Source organism: Simochromis diagramma, unplaced genomic scaffold (assembly GCF_900408965.1).
Source record: "Simochromis diagramma unplaced genomic scaffold, fSimDia1.1 OVJJ01000816.1, whole genome shotgun sequence".
Lineage (NCBI taxonomy): Eukaryota > Metazoa > Chordata > Actinopteri > Cichliformes > Cichlidae > Simochromis > Simochromis diagramma.
The window spans coordinates 8,976,373-8,998,665 of NW_024386908.1; the positions used below are offsets into that span (position 1 = coordinate 8,976,373).

The 22,293-nt window shown below is 39.4% G+C and overlaps 1 protein-coding gene across 2 annotated transcripts in view; it reads right to left on the reverse strand.

The window, feature by feature from the left end:
• Window positions 1-22,293, reverse strand: part of cacna2d4a (calcium channel, voltage-dependent, alpha 2/delta subunit 4a) — a 105,086-nt gene that overhangs the window by 4,487 nt on the left and 78,306 nt on the right. For both annotated transcript variants that reach the window (XM_040035297.1, XM_040035296.1), the window contains exons 28-32: window positions 12,184-12,245; window positions 2,917-2,931; window positions 2,388-2,432; window positions 2,085-2,147; window positions 797-867 (exon numbers count right to left, since the gene is read on the reverse strand). In XM_040035297.1, coding sequence (XP_039891231.1) covers window positions 797-867; window positions 2,085-2,147; window positions 2,388-2,432; window positions 2,917-2,931; window positions 12,184-12,245 — 256 coding nt within the window. The remainder of the gene's footprint in view (window positions 1-796; window positions 868-2,084; window positions 2,148-2,387; window positions 2,433-2,916; window positions 2,932-12,183; window positions 12,246-22,293) is intronic.

A 22,293-nucleotide genomic window follows, 5' to 3' on the forward strand; every position in this document is an offset into this window, starting at 1 on the left:
CACACAGTGTTGCTCCTCTGGCAGTATCGACCCACATTGATTCCCTGACCCCCCTCCAGACTGCCACACATGTTTGGCTGAGCTTAACCTTTACAGAATCCCTGAAAGCTATTGTAACTTACAATGATCCCAACGCTAGAATTACTTTTCAGACAACTAATTTTTTTTGTTGTTTTTTTGTATGCAGTCGTCAAACACAAGAACACATAAATACAGAAAATCACAGAGTGTAAATATGCTCACATTGCTACTAAAGATCATCCATGCTCAAAACTAGTTACGTAATATCCTGTGTCAAATGAAGCATGACGAAATCTTTTAGCTGTTTAAAAATAGCACATCACTCAGGAGATTTCAAACATAAAAGATGGGCAAAAACTAAGCGTGAAGAAAAAAATACATCCCAAGCCCTCAAACTCAAAGGGGAGCAAAAAGGAAAGGCACGGACAGCTTAATCACAAACACCGATCCAGACGGGCGCATGCAGAGAGCATAGGAGAGAGACTGTACCATTACACTGCATGCATACTAATGCAGTGTTTAGGTATCTAAGAACCAAAAAACAAAAGGAAAACATTTGCAAACTGCCACCCTGATTAAGATAATTACACAACTACAATTAAAACCTGATAGCAAAACAGCATGGGGCTGACACAATTGCAATTACGAGCCAGATATTCGTTCGGAGACACAGGACCCATGAAGTGGCACTTCACACAGAGTCAGAAAACCGCAGGTTCTCTCAGGATGGCCGTTCAACCAGTCAATCAGGCGAGGAATGACAACCAGGCATTACCTTTTGAACATGCCCATCCTGATCAATGTGGTCATCACTGAGCCATCAATCTCGCCAAAGAACCTTCCCGCCTAACAAGAAAGAGAGAAGAAAGAAGTCTAAAAAAATCAGTGTGGCAGAACATAAAAAACTCAAGTCCCAATAATCTGATAGAGGAAATATAAGTTCACTTCTGTGATCTCCTGTCCACTTTCACCTCTGTGCGAACTGCGTGGTCGAGCATTTAGTCACAATAAACTCCCAGTTACGAAAACCTTAGGCTGCTGTGTACAATGCAAAATGCAAAGACTGGCAATCCAGCTGCTAAACTATTATCCTATTGAAAGCTATGCAGTGAACCTGAATTTGATCATAGCATTTTTCTAACATAACTATGTTTTCAATGGACATAAGATCTGGACTTCAGACAGGCCATTATACCCATAATAAGTGCTTAAGTCTAGATATATCATTTAGTGTTAATGGTGCTTTCACAGATGTGCAAGTTAATCATGTCTTGTGTAATAATAGTCCTAATATCAACATAGAAGCTAGCTTTTAAATTGTGTGCTGATAACAACTGAGGTCGTCCCTCTTTTACTTAGTCCAAAAGATATATTGATCATGATTTCCAAGAGTTGTTAGACTACAGAGGCCTGGGAATTTGAGAGTCCTGCGCAGCATCTTAGCTGTTCCTACGCTTTTGGACAGAGATCTTGGATGTTGTTCCTGAGATCTGCTGGAGCCACTTGCCTATCTTGGGAATCCCTGAACCTAGAGTATTTGTGGATGCAGTGGTGGACTACATTCACTTCTTCTATAGAATAATTGGTTTTAAATGCTCGTTAGATGAAAAAAGGCATCAAAGATCACAATGTTGTGTTTTTATGTGTTTTGAAATTGAACATAATTGTCTGCTGAGAAATGTTCCTTGCACCTCTGAATTGGTGTACTACATTACAGTACAGCACTACCTCTGACTCAGTTCACTGATTACAGTTATTATTGATAGTCACTGTGGGAAAAGGTTGATATTTGAAAATGTAAATATGTAAAAGTAAAAAAGAGGTACACTGCCCCAGGATGTCACTGCTATTTGGTTAAAAAAAAATTTAATATTTTTCTCTGTTGGGCTGGTTAATAGTGGTTAACAGGATGAGAAGACAGTTAAAAAACACATTAACCGTTTTCACCTTTTTTTTTCTTTTAAGGTAATAAATATTGAAGAGTGGAAGGGCTCTCAAACAATCAAGTCAAAGACTAAGGAGCACTCCAGCCATATTCTGTGAGTGCATGTGTGAGAACTCACGTCATTGCGCTGTTCAGAAATGAGGACAAAGCCATTATTGTCAATCACATAGCACTCGATATCCTGGTAAGAGACAGAGGAACCAATTACTTATGTAAGGAAACATCTGTGTCAAACATCACGAACACAGATAACACAGACACCTAAATAATTTATACCACGTATTCATGAAGTGTTCACCTTTGTAGTTTTGTATAGTAGCAAAAGATAATAAATCTTATATATTTATAATAATAATAATAATAATAATAATAATGATAATACACTTTATGGCAGTGTCATTCAAAAGCAAGATATACTCACTAAGCTGTCACAGCGAAGAGGACAAATCCCCTCCACATTTGAGCACTGGCAGTAAAGAAATCAAGACAGGAAAATGTGTGATTATTTCACCATAATCCAACGTTAGAGAGATTTTTTTTCTTTAATCAAATCGACATCTGAGCTTAGATTAGGGCATGTTTGTGTGAGTGACACATGCTCTGTCTGTGTTTGGCTGTGGGGGTGTTAGGCTTGAGAGTGCGACAGTGTCGACAAGTGCATGTGTATGTGAAAAAAAATGTGTCTGTGTTGGTGTGAAATTGTTAATTTCTGTGAGATATGGGCTGTCTACCTGTGATGGGATCTGAGTGGCTTGTTAGCAAGTTTGTGCATGTGTAATGTTAGCATGTCTCCGACTGTGTGGATGTGAATGTGTAATCTGTTTTAACTGAGGTGCGAAGCTGATTTCACAGAGCTTAGCAGGTGCTGAGGACGTTAAATTTGGTTCAGTAGGAAAAAAAAGTGTGCGATACTTTGAAAAATGAGGAAAGGAGAAATTATTCATACTTACATCTGTGTCATTTGGCTGGGAAGACACAACGATGGCAACAAAGAGAGTGGAAAGAAATCACAAGCATTACATTACATAGCAAGTGGGCTGATTGACTACTTCTGCTGCTGTGAGCTTGCTAACAAAAAAAAAAGACTACAGATTATTTTCTTGAACACACATTTCAAATCCCTTTTTAATGAGTTTTCGAGCAGGCTCGTAAAACTTCAGCAATTTTGGAAAATAGTGTACAATTAGATGCTTTCTCATAAAAAAAACCATCAGTTTGTGCTATAAGAAAACATTAAAAGGGATCTGTATCACTGCAATCAGACTATTTGTCATAATACAAAAGTTTTTAACCATAAGCAAAGTCTGAAACTTTCCTTCTGTTCTTTCGTCTGTGGACTGATGATGAACACCAACAGTTTTCCTGATGATCTTAAGTTGTCTGCAGTATATGTGGCTCGGCGTCTATGGACAATGTGTCTTTGGATTCATGGTCAGGCTAAACAGAGCATGTCGAAGTGTGAATGAGACCATCTATCATCCTTTTCAATCCCATTACAGCAAAGTGTCAGTCTTTTTCTCTGCTTCCCATCGTCGCCTCCTGAAATAAACTACAATTTGGTGGACTGACAGAAGTGACAATGCTTCTCCCCCACACACTACGGGTAAATGGCACAGCTTGATGAGGAGCAGCACTTACGAGAAAAGGAACTGTCTCTTTCTGCTAACTGAAGCAGATCATGAAAATATACAACCTTGCTAATGAGTCCCAGGAATCACGCTAATCAATGTAGATATGAAGAAAAACTGATCAAAACCACCATACAAATGTGGTGACAGTAGAAGAAAAAGACAGTCAAATCAATAGGAGTTATCTTCTTTGCAGCTTTAATTTGCTTGGCAAATTAAGTGGAAAACCGCCCATTAGTTTAACATGATTTGCGAGCATGACAGATATGCGCTTTCAGAAGGCATCCAAGGTGGAAAAGCTTAATCTGTAGGGAAGCATTAAATATGTTTATTACATTACATTCATCTGTGAGTGAAATTTCTAACATGCTCTTGAGACTCTTATTTTATCAGCATCTACAACTCTGCTAAAACAAAACAAAACCAAAAAAAACAATCAATAATTGTTAATAATGCGTTGATCTTCTCTTTTTATTTTTCTAATTATTTACAGTTCACGTATCATATCTCATCTTCACAGTTGTCAGTCAATCAATGTCAGGAACTCAATTCATTTAGGCATTTATATATGGTGAAAAAGAGCTGCTGAAGTTTAAAATGAGCATCAGAATAGTGAAGAAAAGCAATTTAAATGACTTTGCATGTGGCATGGTGGATGGTGCCAAACAGGCTGGTCTGAGTATTTCAGAAAATTGTGATGTACTCTGATTTCCCCACACAACCAACTCTAGGGCTGTCATGGTCCTGGGTCATTTAACCTAGTCTTAAGTTTATTTCCAGAGTGCCTGGTTATCCTGTTTTGAGTTTCTTATGGTCCTTGTTTAGTTCCTTGATTATTTAGTAATTTCCCCTTGTGTCGTTGCCCTCTGTGCGTCTGTGTTTGTATGAGTTTTTGTGCCTTGTTTCCCCTCCTTGTTTTATTCCATCATATTCCCCCAGCCAGTCATGTCTCTCTCTCCCTCGTGTTCCCTCGCTCCCTCTCGTCTGCCTCTCCTCCACTCCTGCATCATGTTCCTCTGTTTTCTGTCTTATTGTGCAGGTCTCGTGTTTCCATGTTCATTCCGTTCAGTCTTGCCTTCCCTGTCTTGCTATGGTTATTCGTGTCAGCTGTGTTCCCCGTGTGTTCTCATTTCTCGTTATCCTTCTGTGTATTTATGTTAGTGTCTCCCTCAGTTTTGTGTCGCGTGCTCCCTCATAGCTGCGTGTACCTCTCCGTGTTTCCCCAAGTGTATTTTTATTAGAATTTTCCCAGTTTAGTTTTGTATTGGTTTGCATCCAGCAATAAAGCTGTGTTCTTTTGAGTCTATGTTTTCGTCTCCGTGAGTTTGCGTTTGGGTCCTATTCCTGCCTGCACACAGCTGGTTTATGACAAGGGCTTAAAGAGAGTGGCACAAAAAGTGAAACTGTTCAGGGATCTCTCTGGATGAAAAGGACTTGCTGATGTTAGAGGTCAGAGGAGAATGGTCACAGTGCTTTAAGTCGATAGGAAGGCAATAGTACCTCCAATAACCGCTGCTATTAAAAAAAAAAGTATGTAGAAGAGTATCTCTGAATACACAACACATTCAACCCTAAACCAACTAGGCCACAGCAGCAGAAAACCACACTGGGTGCCACTTCTTTTACCTAAGAACAAGAACATTGCTTCATCTCAATTTCTGCTGCGACATTCAGATGGTAGGGTCGGATTTTGATGAAAACAACATGAAACAATGGGTCCATCCTGACATGTATCAATGGTTCAGCTGGGTAGTGTTGGAATGGTCGTACACTAGGGGTATATACACCCCTTTGTACCATCATCTTTGGCCTTGTCTTTATGACTACAATGTGCCCATGTTCTAATGGCTGAAAGCAGCTATTAAGATGTCCCAAATGTCAAATCATTTCAAACTGTTTTCTTGAACATGGCAATGGTTTCACTGTACTCAGGTGGCCTCCACAGTGACTGAACCTCAGTCCAGTAGAGCAGCTTTGGGATGTAGTGGGAAAAGACTTATTATAGATGTTCATGTGACAAACCTGCAGTAATTATGTGATGTTATAATATCAATGCCGACTAAAATCTCTTAGGAATGTTTCCAGCACTTTGTTGAATGTGTGCCTTGATAAATCAACACATTTCTAAATGGAAAAGGGCACCCAACCTGAGAGTTCCCTGAGAGCATCTATGTTTATCACTAGTGCTTCCTGTTTCCTGTCCTACGCCAAATAAGAAAGAAAAAAAAGTGGATTTCCATAAATGTTCTGTAGTTGACTCCAAATCAGAGGTAATTAGTAGAACTGCCCACAGTCGCCACAGCAAAAGCAGCATCATTAGTCTCTGGTCTAGTCTGGGTATCTTATCTAATAATGCTCAAAAACGTGTGTGTGTGTGTGTGTGTGTGTGTGTGTGTGTGTGTGTGTGTGTGTGTGTGTGTGTGTGTGTGTGTCACTAAGATTATGAAAAGTGGTGTATTTCTGGAATGAGACAGCAAGCCAAGACAAGATAATTTCTTTCTTCTGCAGGCTGCAGAAAAGGTCATCCATGCTTCTATCGCTATCAGACTAGACTGCTGCAGTTCACTTTACTCAGATCTCAGCATTCAAAACATCAGAAGACTGCAGTTGATTTAAAATGCTGCTACCAGACTTTTAAGGTACTAAGAGAAGTGACCACATTACCCCAACTGCCCTTCACTGGCTACCAGTGAGTTTTAGAATTGCTTTTGAGATTTTACTACTTGTTTTTAAAGCCTTAAATGCTGTAGCTCCTGTCCACGTCTCTTATGTGATAACTCCTGTGCACACCTGCTGCTTGAGATATTCTGGCAGGACTACAGTAATGGTTCCTAATTTGTGGTGCGTCACCAAGAGTGACCGGGACTTTACTTCCCGCCCCCTCAGCTGTGGAACCTGAAGATCTGAGGAATGCTAACTCTGTATCCTCTTTCAGATCTCCTTTTAAAAACGTCCTTTTTTAATGTCCATATCTTAAACGATGATGTTTTTTCAGATTCATTTAAAATATATTCTCGTTTTTTTTCTCAGTAAAATGTTGTCCTGTTTTATTACATTAATTTCATTTTTTATAATCGGGGTCCACATAAGTGGTCCACAGGTGCTTATTCGCTGTCAAAATAAAAGACGTGCACCAGATAAAAAGTTGCAACACGCGTTTGCGTACATATAAAAGGCACAGTTTTTGTCTGCTAGAGTAGGATTTTCACGGCATATTCTGCACCAGAATATAAGTAATTGCTTAAAGGAGCTTGCTTCTTCGACATCTTTAAGAGTTCTAAACAAATGTCTGTCCTCCTCAAGAAAATCTTATGTACCCAAACGCGCGTTGCAACTTCTTATCTGGTGCACGTCTTTTATTTTGACAGCGAATGCGCACCTGCGGACCACTTATTTGCACCCCTGCATATAATTTCATGGTTATTGAGTAGTAGTGTGATCACAAACACAGAAATAGAATGTAAGTACATAGTTAAAAACAGAGGAAGAGAAACACAGGAGTGTTCTCTATGAGATAAATAGGATGCCAAGGTGTGAATAGCATAAAATCTATCATCTTTTGATTCCCATTACTGTCGCCTCAGAACCCCTCACTAATCATGAATTGCTGTCAGACAAAATATAGCAGCAGTCGGCTGTGAGAGACACATGGAGCCTTATATTATAGGGTTTGCATTGTATTTTTTAATATCATGTATTTTTATGAAAGTCTGTTTTTCAGATTTAATCATTGTAGATATTATAATCTGTCAGCGGAGCAAAGCAATGAGACATATATTACTAGTCATATTTAATCCTTCATTTTTACACTTTCTGTTTCCTGTATTTGCATTTTTCACTGTATCTAACACACACATGACTTTTAAATTCCATGGATGTTATGAGCACAGTAGAGTTTTGTAAAAGGAGCTTCCTATTATGATCCTGACAGACTTCAAAAGGATCTTAGCTCTTGCTTTATTTTTCCCTAACTATGAAACTCATTTACTAATAAATCAGGTTTTAAGATAGACAAGCTCCCACTGTAAGCCACAAAAGGGTGACCCTCACTCATGTGGCTTCTACTGACATGATAATTGTGCACAGTTTCTTGCCTTAATCATTTCTCAAAAACACAAAGCTAAAGCAAATTTTAATCAGTAATTAAGGCAATCCAATTATTAGTTGTCTTTACTTCATATACTGTATGTCTCTCGGAGTAAGCTAATGGTGAAGAAGTGTACAAATGAGAGGGAAAGCAATATAGTTTCTCTTAACACTGACTGTCTGTGCCCCAACACAGAGGGTAAATATGACAACCCATTGGTAGCAGTATTTTTAGATAGATAAATAGGTTATAGCTGCCATGTGACTGATTATCTTTCCTGCTGAGACTAAGTCTTTCATTTAGGATTTACAGCAGGTACAGTATCTCCACCCCTCAGGGAGAGTACTTAAAATAGACTATAGAGAAGATTTCATGCACGTTTGCATGGATGGACATGCATAAACATACACAGAAAAAACAAGCCTATAGTGTAAGTACACACACACACACACAGACGCACAGACACAAACTCTCTAAAATAAAGATCTAGTACATGGCAGCAAGACAAGATGATTATGTAAACTACTTATGGGGGAAAAGAGAGGTTAGAGGAAAGGAGACAGCATGGGAGATAAGAAAGGAATGGATGTAAGAAAAGGGGCACTGCTGATAAGAAATGAAGTGTGGAAAAGTAAGGAGGAAAAAAGAAAAAATACAGATTTAGGAATGACAGTATCAAGTATTCACACAGTAAACAGGAATGATTTTGTGTAAATGCATCATAAATCTAGTGGATAACAACTCTGCTGCACATAATGCTAATGAGTTCATAGCTGATGGATATGGACATAACAACGCACTTGCACACAGATGGCCATGCATATGGTGTCTGCCCAGCACACACACATTACCATTAATAAGCACATATACAGATATAGAATAATCTTTTCTTCAATCTTTTCTTCAAAATCCCACCATCACGACACCACAGACACAGAAACACGTGCACACATACACACTCAAAAACCTGGGTCCTGCTGTATTCGGCGATGGAAGCTATCCATCACTTAATGGCTAGCCAGATGCCTTAATGCTTTTTTAACTGCTGTCATTTACAGCCGTGGGACACGACGAGGCCAAGGGCCAAGATATCAAACACCTGCTGCAGGAAGTGTTAGGCCAAATTAAAATAAAAAAGTTTTCCCTAAATAAAATATTTTTCTGAAGGTGTGGAAGAACTCAAAAGGATACTAACCATGCAGCAGAACTACAGTGTGGGCCATTTATATGGATACACCGTAATAAAATGGGAATGGTTGGTGATATTAAAGTCCTGTTTGTGGCACATTAGTATATGTGAGGGGGCAAACTCCTCAAGATGGTTGGTGACCATGGTGGCCATTTAGAAGTCGGCCATCTTGGATACAACTTTTGTTTTTTTTCAATAGGAAGAGGCAAATTCAACATTGAACCAGTTTCACGAAACTTAGCAAGCAGTTTGCTAACTGTAGCATGGGAGATGGGTGGTCTCGTAGGGTGTCTTGCATTGAAATCTGCTGCAATGACCCAGTTACTGCGTTCACCAGATATCAACACAATTTCGATCCGCTCCTCACTTGTTAACCTCTTTGACATGTCAATGGCTGTGAACAAAGAGAAACTTGTAAATAACTCATGAAAGAATAAAGTTACGCTGAAACCAAGCACACCATTGTTTTTCTTGTGACATTACCAATAAGTTTGATGTGTCACATGGCCCTCTTCCTATTGAAAAAAACAAAAGTTATATCCAAGATGGCCGACTTCTAAATGGCCACCATGGTCACCACCCATCTTGAGGAGTTGTGCAAAATGGGTTCAAAAACATAAACAACTGTGGGATACTGTTTGTCCGTGATTTGGAGAGCCCAGCACATGCTCCCGACGCAGGAAAAAAACCAATTTTGCAGGCGAGACCTACCTTGGCACTTGTGCAGGTGAAGCCAAAGGCAAGATATGCTTCACCATATTTTCTAGTCTTTGGCTTGGAAGGAAGTTGGTTTGGAAACATATTTGGCGATGCTTCATCTCCTGCTTTGTGTTTGTGTGGGAACCCGTCAAAAACCTGTCCACTATGCTAGCAGTGATCAAGCGTTCTTTTTTCTTTTTTTTTTTTTCATACCGCGCCCCCCCTGCAATGGCTCTGCGCCCCACACTTTGGGAACCTCTGGATTAGGAAAAGTAACCAAAAGTGTCCGGAAAAAGAAGACAGAGAGGCAAAATGGTTAAATTAAAGAGTTTTATTACGGTTTTTATATTTATAACTCAACTAAAAGAGACGGACAAGCCGCTATCACCATTTGAAGCAACAAACCAAAACTCAAGTATTGGTCAGTAAACTGAAAAGTAAGTCAAAAAGACATTAGTGACCAAACACACTCCTCTCCACCGAGCAGGAGCAAGCAACCACCAAACACACAGCTCACTAGCTGCAACCACTCACATGGCACTCTGGCACCAGAACTCACCTTTCTCTGCCCTTAAATACCTTTAATTGCTGATGTGAGTCAGCTGTACAAAAGAAAAAGGTGGCACCTAAGGCAGGAGAGATGGTAGGACACACCCACACAGGCAACTTCAGGAGGAGGCCCTGCTAGGCCATAACATTCATATCAGTAATGCTCAACATAATCTGATGAGGAAGCAAGCAATTGACTAACCAAAATAACACAGTACAAGCTTAAGTTCTATACACTTGGTTGTCCCTGGAAACAGCATGGCAGCAGGGACAACCATGGCATACTGCTGAAGGAGAATCAGAGTGAACATAAGATGTAAGAGTGAACTTTTCTTCTAGAAATTGCTGGGGAAAGTGTTTGTTTTGGAAGTTGGGGGCACATAGTCTCTAGAAAAATCAGCTCAGGTGGGGCTCGGGATCTATCCAGAGAAGGGCTGTTTTATTATAAACAAGTCTGTCAGATAAACCTATGTGGAACATCTGAACTGTAAGATGCAGAAAACAAGCAGAAACTACAAAGAAAGATTATCTCTGATGTTAGCAGAGCTCTGTTTGTTTGATAACAATCGTAGGTGCTAAGCGTTTGTGGACAGGACTCAGTGAAAATCTATAGGACACAGTTCTGGCAAAGCGCTGACAGTTTGAAACAATCGACCTATATCAATCAGCTGTTCTGATAATGTCTCCCTCTGGCAAATGAAATAAATTGATGCTCCAGGTGGCAACAACCACAGGTATGTGAGGTACAAAATAAGATGCATTTTCAGTATTGGATAATAGTGTAGTTTGCAGTTGACTGTTAAATGTTGGTTGTGTTGGTGTCTATGTGAGCCCCATGACTCCCAGACTGGCACCCAACTGGAGCTTTGCCCAGTGTCATTCGGTCTCCAGCCCCTCAGCGACCTTAAGTTGGATAAGCGGTTAAGAAAGTGGATGAATGAATTCAAGTCTTTGTAACAGCCTGAAAAAGATGACCTTTCACTTTTCAAACAAATTTGGACATAAAGGGATGCTTTATAAAGGCAATGAATAGCTAACCAGATTTAGCCCAGGAAATAACACACTTGGATGTCCCTGCGTCACTCAATCCAGTGCTGATTCTAAAAATCTCTCTTTAGCGCACAAGCTATGCAATGAAAACAACTCTAATGATGGCATTTATTCTTCCACTCCTATGTTTAAGGCAGGGTTAGCGCTCCTTTAATATTGGTAACAGTGATACAGAACACATTACATTAAGCTTTGGATGAAACAAAGTTTGAATGCTGTAATTACCAACTAATGGAGCAGAAAATGAACCTATAATCACAGGTTAAACTCCTGGAACAGACAGTGTATTCATTACCAACTACGTTTCATGCAGAATATTGATCAGGTTTATATTCACTCACTGCATTTCTCAAACTGGAAAAGCAGCTTAGGATGCAAAGTCCTGATAGGTAAAAAATACTCAGAAATTGCTGCGCTCTTTTCATCTCATTGTAAAACAAAGCTTTCACGACAGCGCTCAGCTAAAATTGAAATTGAAATCTGACAAAATATAAATCTTCTTTTGGATTACACCAGAAATGGAAAAATGTGCATGCAAAGATATTCACAGTGTTCAACCCAAAGGAAATAAAATAGGGCATATTGTTTGGAGGAGAGGAATGGAGTTATTATTTACAAGCTGAAGTATGTGCTGTTTTTTCTAAAAGCATCTTCAGTCTTTTACCGGGGGAAAAAATACAAAAGAGAAATAATAAATCTAATATGGAAAAAAAAAAGAACCAATACTACAGTAATTACAGGGCTTAATTTTCAAACACTACACACTTATATAAGAACTCATAGCACAGTTTTTCACTGAATAATAGAGCTGTGAAAGAATAAAGTTAATAACAGTCAGCGATGTAGCTACAAGTCAGTTTTATTTAAGAGTGCATCCAAAACTGTCTTGTTCTCTATTCTAACATTCTATTTTTTTTTAGTAAATCTCAGTAAATTCATTTTTCAGCACTTTTAACAAAGACTATAAAAAGTTTTATGGAGAGATCTTGCTCTAACAGACACTCTGTGGACCTACCTGTGCTGCAATGCCCCAAAATTTGGATTCAATCACCTCCAGAGTCATCTGGACCCCGATGGCTGTGAGAGAGATAGAAAGCGAGACATCAATCAGGTGCAATAAAACGTCTAATATAACACTGACTGGATAAATAATGCTACAATCACTTCTCTCCGATATGAAGATGGTTGGAAAAAGCAATATTATGATTAAGTAGGCTGATAACAGTTTTATAAGTGGGAGCGGTAACAAAATATCAAGTGAGGCTAGTAGCAACATATAACTTGTATTAGTGATGTTCAAAGACGGCAGTGCTGCGATAATATTTTCAGTAAGCAGTGATTGCTTCAGTAGCAATAACAGCTCCGTTAGTGGAAAAGGGAGGGGAAACTTTAGTTCCAGCACTTAGGAATAAAGAAAATTAATGAGCCGATTAATGTCTCAGTGAGAGACGACCATCTCTCGGCTCTGAGGCTGGAGGAGTAAAAGAGGACCTTCTGTACAGATCAGCTCTGCCTTCAGAGCTCAACTTATGAAAATCCTTTTACATTAAATGGCCTTCTGAGCCATGTGAACCTCCTATTCTTAGACATCGTGAATGTTTATGTGAGCGCACACGTGTGTGTCTCCGGCCTCTCTCTACAACACAGCACTCACAGCCAGAAAACATTAAACCTAGAATTAGTGCGTATCACTCACGCACTTACACACACACACGGCGGCAAAGTGATTGCTTCTGTCAGCTCAGGGCTGTATGTCTGTCAGCATTTCAATTAATGCAAAAAGGAACTGTAATTGCATAAGTCCCCAGTGCGCACATACTGTATACACCGACACACATGCAACAAACACACACTCTGCGAGGGAAGATATGGCACTTCATATTAGCATCAAAGACTCAGCGTTTTTCTCCCGGCGAGCTCAGTACAGCTACTTAGGGAAAGCCTTTGCAATGCTCACCATACACAAAACAGATAAACACACATGCCTGCACACACACCCCTCCTTACAGAGCCACTGTAGGTACGCGTATTGTAAAGTATGTCAGCATATAACAATAATGCCAAAAAATCAATTAATCATTATTTCTGGGAAAGTGGCCCAGAAAATGTTTTATTTGTTTCTAGGCCACATTCCTGGAAATATTATAAAAGACAAGAAAAAATAAATGCTGTCCTCAGTGGTAGCTGTGGCCCTGCAAAAACCAAATACTGCATTTTACACATTTGTATGCATTTGTCTCTCTTCCAGGTAGCCATTGTTTCCCCTCGCTACCATCAGAACTTTAATTAGCATGAAATTAGCGTGAGTTGTGTAATCAGTCAGCGTGAGCATCATGGATGAAATAGCTTCTGTCCGAGCTGCACTGCTGTTCTGCCATGTGGATGTCTCAACCTGGAGGGGCAGATGTGGTCAGCGAACTGAACATATTTCTTTCAATTTTGCTTGTTAAATGCATATTATGGGATGAATTACAGATGCCCGAGGACCTATGTGTTCTCGTCGAGATCAGGATGTTATGAGGATAATGCTCCCATGTGTTCTGTCCTCAGGTGTGCGTTTTTGTGACTGGAAATGTGCTGGGTTTTGTCCAATCTCTTGAAAATCAAGCATGATGCAGAGTCCCGGCTGTAATCAGCCTGTAATCAGTCAGGTAGACACTAAAAAAATACTAAGCTGATTGGGGAGCTGTTTAAAAAAATATCGGGTAAGTTAAAAAATATCAATAAGTGTTAAAATCTACAGACTAACATAAGTGCGATCTGCTGTGTTTTCTCCTTTGAAGAAAAACTGCCAGAAACTGTCCATTCTCATATCGCCTCTCCCTGCTGGCGCTAGTGAACTTGAAGTGTCTACCTCCACCATAATCTCAGATAAAGTGTTGTAAGGCAATAATAGAGGGCAGCAGTAATCTGCCTTTTGCCTTTCTGAGTTGGAGGCTGATAGGCTAAATCTAATTAAAATCACAACACTGATCCGTGTGTGTGAGTTTCTGAGTGTAAGCGGGAATGGTTGTGTTTTTCACAATGTGTGTGCACAACTTGCAAGTATTCAACCCTTGATGTGTGTTTGATTTGCATACAATTGTGTACACAAGGATATGCATGACCCTGCATGGATGGAAGAGAAAATGTGTGTGCGCGCGTGATTGAGTGTGTGGAAGCATATCCTGCACACTCACAAAGTGTGAGGTGCAATTAGCGCAAGCTGCCAATCACTGCGCAGTACACTTCAAACAGGAAATTAATTAATGAAGAAATAAATAAAAAATTTAAGCAACCAAGAGCTGGAGTTAATTGGTTATTATACTGGCGAGACAGAGTCATGAGAGATGGAGGGAGGTGAACTGTGAATGACTGGTAAAAAGACTGAGCAAGAAGGAAAACAGGCCAGAAAAAAGGCCTGAATTTACAAACATCTATTTTATCTCTGAAACATTTATAAAGTTCTAGAATTAAGTTTTTATTTGCCTAATGTGACTCATTTTATTGTAATGCAGATAAATGATTGATCTTTGTAAATTTGATGCATATAAACACACAATAAACATAAAAAAACAAGATAATGAAGGTTGCCTTGGTTGTTTTTTTTGTGCAAGCAGCTTATTATAATCCATCAGTATTATTAGGTAATCACTGATCACATGTTAGTCTGAGACAGCATCTGTTATTTCACCGAATGACCCCAAACAACATATGTTGTTAACATTACAGTGTTAAAAAGCCCTCTAGTGGGCATGGAAGTTAAGACAAAGGAGAAAATTGGATAGATTGGTCCTGAAAAGTGCTCACAGGAAGCCAGAGGACATAGGTTGACTTTAATAATGTATTTCCAGTTAAAAAACAAACCAAAAACTATCAGTCATATCAGCAGAAAGGCTGGCTGGAAGACTTGCTAGCCTGGATCACATTTTAATGTTGGAGGTTTGCTGGTATGCTCATTCAGTATAATCATTTTCCTGCTGCACAGTGCAATTTAACACAAGCTGTTATACACATTGGTGTCACATTTGAGCATATCATATTTTGGTAAACAGAGCAGTTCATGTTCATGGCTGCAAGGTGGTCAGTCCTGTGATTACAAATCAAGTCCAAATCATCACCCCTCCACCACCGTGCTTCATAGTTGGTATGAGGTGATTGCGCTGATATAAAAACCAAATGTGTTTGGTTTTCATCATACGTGGTACTGTGCATTATTGACATGGATCTTCATTTTGGTATTATCTGCCCCAGAAGTGTTGTAATTTGTTCAAATGCAACAATGCAAACTTATCCTATGCTGCCGTGTACTTTTCAGAGCGAAGAAGCTTTCTTCTGGCAAATTTCCAAACAACTTGTTCAGTTTTTGTCTAATTGTTCTGTCATGAACTTTAAGATTTAATATGCACACTGCAGCCTGTAGACTCTAAGACGTACCTCTTGGGTTTTTTGCAATTTCTCTGACTATTGCATTGTTTGACCTTGGGGTGAATTTGCTGAGAAGTCCACTCCAGGAAAAACTCAGTTGTTTCCACTTGTGAATAATTTTCCTCCCTGTAGAATGATGGACTTTAAATTGTTTGGAAACAGCCTTATAGCCTTTCCCAGATTGATGGGCACCAACAATTGCTTCTCTAAGATCATTGCTGGTGTCTTTCTTTCTTGGTATTCTGTTAGCACACACCTGAATGCTCCAGCAACCAGCCAAAACATGTGCTTTTATCATTCAAGTCCATTTGATTAGAAACACCTGAGTGCTACTTACTTATAAATTCAGTTTGAAGCAGTAAGGCCATACTTGGTTTTTCTCATACTGCTTCTGCATTTTGGGTTATTATTTATTTATTTGTTTATTAAATAATAACAGGGTGCAATATGTCATGTGTTGTTCAACTGAGGCTGTAATTTTCCTACATTTTAAGATCAGGTAAGGATAAGATTTAATATGTTCTGTGAAAGTGAAAGAAGACGCATTTTCTTTTTTACACGATTGTATTTTTTGGTAGTCAAATACTGATGGTGGATGTAAAAATCAAACCCTAGTGTCTCAGGTCTTTTGGCGTTGTGCACTTTCCATCCAGAGAAGTCGTGCAGAGAGTGGTAACCGTGCTGCTATTAATAGCTTCCCACTCTCACATATTTGACATTGTTTAACGTGTTTGCGTGAGTGTGTGTTGTATTGAGGTGGCACAGGAGGTCATCTTGTGTTAAATGATCAGTGAGCAGTTAGTGTTGATGGGTCCTTTAGCAAGACCCTGGAGTACAGGCTAAATATATAAGAACACATACACACACTGAGTCGATAAATTAAACTGCCACGCTGGCTAAGTCTCTATGCACAGAGTGGACACTGAAAATAAGGCCACTTGTGAAGAGGTCATTTCATTCTTTTTTTTTTCTCTTTCACACAAACCTGGAAACACACACACACACACACACACTTAGAAATGACAGAAATTTTTGTAATAGAGGTGTGAACAGATATAATACACACAGCAGGGGAAAAGAGAAAAAGAACGAAAGTGAGCACACACAGCGGGCAGACTGAGACAGACAGAGAGCAGGGTGCACAAAAAAGATACCCACTGAAAGGTTGTCAACAGGGCATAGACAAAATAATCAAAGGAAAGCATTAATTGATGTAATGGAGTCAGGTGACAACGGTTGACAGAATGATGGATGGATGAAGAGTGACAAGAGGGAGGGTGGGAAAAGGATAAAGGAATAGACAGAGGAGATGAAAGAGGATGAATTGATTTTTAATAATGTTATGAGCTGAAAACTCTTTTAATTTCAACCGAGTGTGGCTTTTAATAATAGAGCTAGGGAGATCAAATGGTTGTGCTTGAGCATGCAGCAGTGTGTGTGTGTCTCATTCTTTCACATGTGTGTCTGCATCTATTTGTGTTTGTGTTGTGGAGTACAGACTACAAAAGAATTGGAGGGGCGAGATGTGAAGGATGGGGTGTGTTTGTCTTCAGACCTACAACCCCCTAATTCCACAGAAGTTGGGATGCTGTATAGGATGTAAATAAAAACAGGATGCAATGATTTACAAATCTCATAAATCCATATTTTATTCCCAAAAGAAGATAGAAAACTGAGAAAATCTCTTCTCTTAACAACAGTCTGTAAGCATCTGGGAACTGAGGAAAACAGCTGCTGGACTTGTGGGAGAGGAATCCTGTCACATTCTTGTCTGATATAGGATTTTAGCTGCTCAGTTCTGGGACTTATTTGTCTTAGTTTGTATTTCATGACGTGCTAAATGTTTTGAGTTGGTGAAAGGTTCAGCTCACAGACTCCTCTACTACAAAGCCATGCTGTTGTAGATGCAGTATGTTGTCTAGTGTTCGCTTGCTGAAATATACAAGGCTTTCTCGAAAAGGGACATTGTCTCAATTGTCTCAAAAACCTGGATATAGTTTTCAGCATTGAAGGTGTCTTTCCAGATGTATAAACTGCCAATTCTATTTACACATATACACACTATTTCATCAGAGAAGAAAAGTTTTGAACTGAGCACTAACAATAAACCAAATGGTCCTTGTCCTCTTTAGTCCAGAGAATATAGCATCCATGCTTTCCAAAAAGAAAATCAAGTTTTCATTTGTCTGACCACAGAGCAGTTTCACACTCCATTTTAAATGAGCTTTGGTGAGAAGATCACTGCTTCATACTTTTTCTTTGCATGCATAGATCTTTAACCTGCGTTTGTGGATGGCACGTTGAACTGTGTTCACAGACAGTGATTTCTAGAAGTGTTCCTGAGCCCATGTACTGATTTCCAGACAGAATCATGGCTGATTTTAATGCTGTGCCACCCGAGGCTCAGAAAAATCACAGGCATTCACTATTGAGTTCTAGCCTTATTCCTTGCGCACAAAAATGTCTCCAAGTTCCTACAATCTTTTAATGCTATTATATACTATAAAAGGCGAGCTATTCAAGTTTTTTTTGAGGAAAAATATTCTGAAATTATTTCACAATTTGTAGACACAGTTTTTTGCAGAGCGGGAATCCCCTGCTCATCTCTACTTGAGAAACACTGCCTCTTTTCTGAGCTGTGCCGCTACCATCAAATAAATAACAAGCGAATATTTTTCAGGAAACAGTAAAATGTGTCACTGTAAATATGTGATATAGTTTCTGTTTTCTATTGTGATTAAAATATGGGTTCATGAGATGGAGCTGCACTTAAGCAAGATCTCTGCAGTCTCTTTAAATGTAACTAGTATTTTTTTCATTGTACTGGTAATAATAACCTACAGTAATCCATTAATACCTAACATTTCTTGTTAAAGGGTTAAAGGCTGATTCCACCAGTGACCTTTTTTTGGTCTTACACCATCCATCTAGCCTAATTTAGCAGGGATCACTGAGAGTTGTATTTTCTGTGTATATAATTGTGTGAGGGTCCGCTGTGCACCAAGTGACATAAAGTTACATCATCTGATGGGGAATGGAAGGTTTATTTGGGAATTGTGGCATGGTGAAACAGTAGTTAGCACTGTCACCTCTCACCAATTAGCTTCTTGGTTTAAAGCCGTGCTGGGGCCTTTCTGTGTCGAGTTTGTATGTGTATGTGTGTGTTTTCCTTCCCTCAATCCAAAGCAATCAACTCAGACTACTTTGTGATTCTGAAATGACCACAAATATGAGGTACATAAAATGCCTGAAGCAACAAGAATAAAGTGCTGTATCAATGCAAGGTTAAATGTAGCTTGTAGCCTAAAGTGTCATGGTCCTGGGTCTGAGCGACCCAGGATCCCTGAGCAGTTATGGACTTGTTATATTATATGTATTTTTGGTGTTGCTGCCCCTCTTCGCATTGCTTGTAGATATGAGTGTGTTTGGGTGTGTGTATGGATGCAGGTGTGTCTTAACACTTGTTTACAGGCGCCTTCAGGCCTGGTGGGTGTGGCCCTGCAAGGGGACTGGCCACACCCGAAGCCACACACCTGCTGCTGATCAGGGCTTGTCGGAGGAGCTACTTAGGAGAGTCTTGGAGCTCCCACCGACGCAGGATCATTGAGTTAGACTCCCAAGTCAGTGTGTGTTAGTCCAGGAAGGACAGATCGTGTTTGCCCGCAGGGGTCAGTGTCTAACGGCTGCTTCCATTGTTTTCCTGCAGGAGGAGCGTGGAGAGGAAGGACAGCACGCACAGGGTGTGCAGAGTCACGACAGCGGGGATAACGAACGCGGACGCCACTGGAAGACACACACGGGAGTCTTGGGGAGCACGGGGATTAATTGTGCATCAATATTTACCACACTGTAAATAAATGCACTGTTGTTATTCAGAGCTCCACGCCTGGGTCCTCATTCCTCACTTCCCCACGGTTGGCCATCGCCGACCGTGACATAAAGCCCTTTGATCAGTCAGTAAGACTAGAAAAAATATAAAAAATATCTAAATTTTCTTGTCTTAATGAACACTTTCCTCTCTCAGTTTATAAACCACAATTTTAATTTGTGACAATTGTATAGCAGTTTCATTTTTGCACTTTAGAGCCTTATTTACCTTGAATTCACACATTTTCACCTTAGTCCTGTGATACAGTGGTAAGCTATCAAAGGCGTAACCTGCCTCTTTCATAGTAACTGCTAGGATAGACTTCAACCTGCCTAACACACTGTAGTGGATAAGTACTTAAGAAAATGGATGGATGAATGATGACATCATTTATTTCATCATCACCATTGGACTGTGAGAGGAAGCTGTAGTATCCAGAGGAATGAGAGAATGATGCTTAAGTACATTTAGTAGCAAAAAAGTTCAGTAGATTATTTAGATAAATACTTCTTCTATTAATGCATGAATTGTCTCAGCATTGATCAATATACCAGCTTAATTTAGCTTTCACATTTGGTCTGGGCTTTGCTTTTCTATTCTTAAAATATCTCATTAACACAATGAAATGAATTAATGTAAGATGCAAAAACATCATCATTAATTTTGGCTAGTACAAAAAAAAGCACGTTTTAACTATGCTACCAGCAAAAGTTAATTTCTGACCCTAAGTTCATGTGACTGATCACCCAGAAAAGCCCAGCGAACTCATTAGAACTTGTTTTTATTGCTGTGTTTGAATTCTTCCAGTTCATGACCTATTTAAACCTCTTCCTCAAAACCCATTTATGGGCATGCTGAAGGTTCAACTGCTAATATCTGCATAACATTATCTATCTTGTTTGAAGTCTTAAGAGTAAGTGTGCTTTATTAAAATTGAATTTGTAAAACAAGATTACTGTTTATCCGAACAAATGTCAAAGACTTATCATGTCTTTTGCTTTAGTGCCTCACTGTTTCGTAGTGTCTTGTACATGCACATAAACACAATCAGTGTTGCATGAACACAAACACACACGCCAACGCTGACAAAGAGGAAGGCAAAGCAACACAAACACGCACACAGATTACAGCCTTCCCACTTAGAAATGGCATTTGTATTCTCCGTCCCTCTGTCTCCTTCACAAACACACAAACACATAATTACAGTTTTTATCCACAAATGTCAAACATTCATCAGTAAGATGGAACAGAATGAGAGGCATTTCAGTTTTTTTCAGCCCCTTTTCTTCTCTTTTCTTTGTATCCACTTTAAAATGTGATAAGTTATGCCTTTGCCTTAATCATTTGCTGTTGCATATTAATAGGCTTAAGCTTAGTCTATTTGCACAAACTAAGGCATTTCAAGATGACAAACAGCATTAAAACTCAATAATGAGAGGAACGGTGCATGAATACGAAATAAAACATGAAAATAAGGAAAGGCCAAAAGGGATTTTTATGAAGATTTGAGTGAAATAATTAGCTAATTAGCTGCTGATGAACAAATCTTAAAAAAAGACCAGGATGTTTTAGGGCAGCATATTCAATACAAAAAAAGTCTTGGTCAGTATTTGAATTAACTACACATGCATGCATTGAAGGCCTAATGCGATATAGTGAGACAAAACACTGGCCTTAGTAAGGTAAACTATGAGAAAACACTGGAAGGCCATCATTCCCTTTTATTTTGAAATGTTACTGGAAATTGTGCTGTCTGGATTGGGTCTAAAAAGCCTTAAAATCTGTTTTCTCTCCTGCTATTATCCTCCCATAATTGTTATTTTGGCTGTTGGCCCAGTACACAGAGAGACAGTAACTATGTAAAAAAGTTGACTGAGCTCAATACTGCTACTATATACATTTCAATTACGGTAAGTCTATTTTACGTCTGTAGATACAGTAGATGAATGACTCTTTGTAAAAGTCGTGTTTAAGAGAGACCTGATCTTACCATGTTTGGGAGTTGCAGCACATTTTCTGCAGGTGGATGAGGGCATCCTTTATCTGACTAATATATCCATTCCCACATACTTTTTCAAGGTTTCACAACCCTGACAAAAATAAAAATCACTCCACATGCTTCACACTGAATAACCTTTCAACCGAAAGACCAAAAATTACTGTTTGTGTTTCCCTAAAGCAGCAATGTTCACCAAAGCCTTGGCAGATACCATGACTTTCTGATGGAGAGTGCTCAATAAAGTGATGTTGCCAGGCAACAAACTTTGTTCCAGCAAGGAAAAATGAGCAAATTGTGCTTGACTGCTGAGCGGTAAAAAGAAAGAAAGAAGTTTAGTAATAGTTGATTATAACAATCAATATGAAAAGAAATCCTAGCTGTCTGAACACACAAACAAGACACACACACACGTAGCAAAGAAAGCCATTCATAAAACCATTCAAAACAGACTCAGGCTGATAAATACAAAGAAAGCTAAGTGCACCCACACCCACACACTCAACTACACACATACACAACCTAAAACAAAGACACACATCCTTTTGACCTACTGATTGGCGGTTTCACCTGACCTATGATCCTTAAGCTTTTTGCAGTTAAGTTACAGTTGGTTTTGTGGCAGCAATTGCCAAGAGAGACTTAAGAACACACACGCACACGCGCATGCATGCACATACACACAGACACACCTCTCTACTAATGCTCGCTAACCTCAGAGGAGTTGCTAGAGGCTGCACTGACATCATGTTACCAAAGCAACAGGCAGAGAATGGGGATTGGATGAAAGGATGATGACTCAACCTCCCTTCCTTGTTTTCCTCCTCTCTCTTACCATAATCTCTCATTTTCTC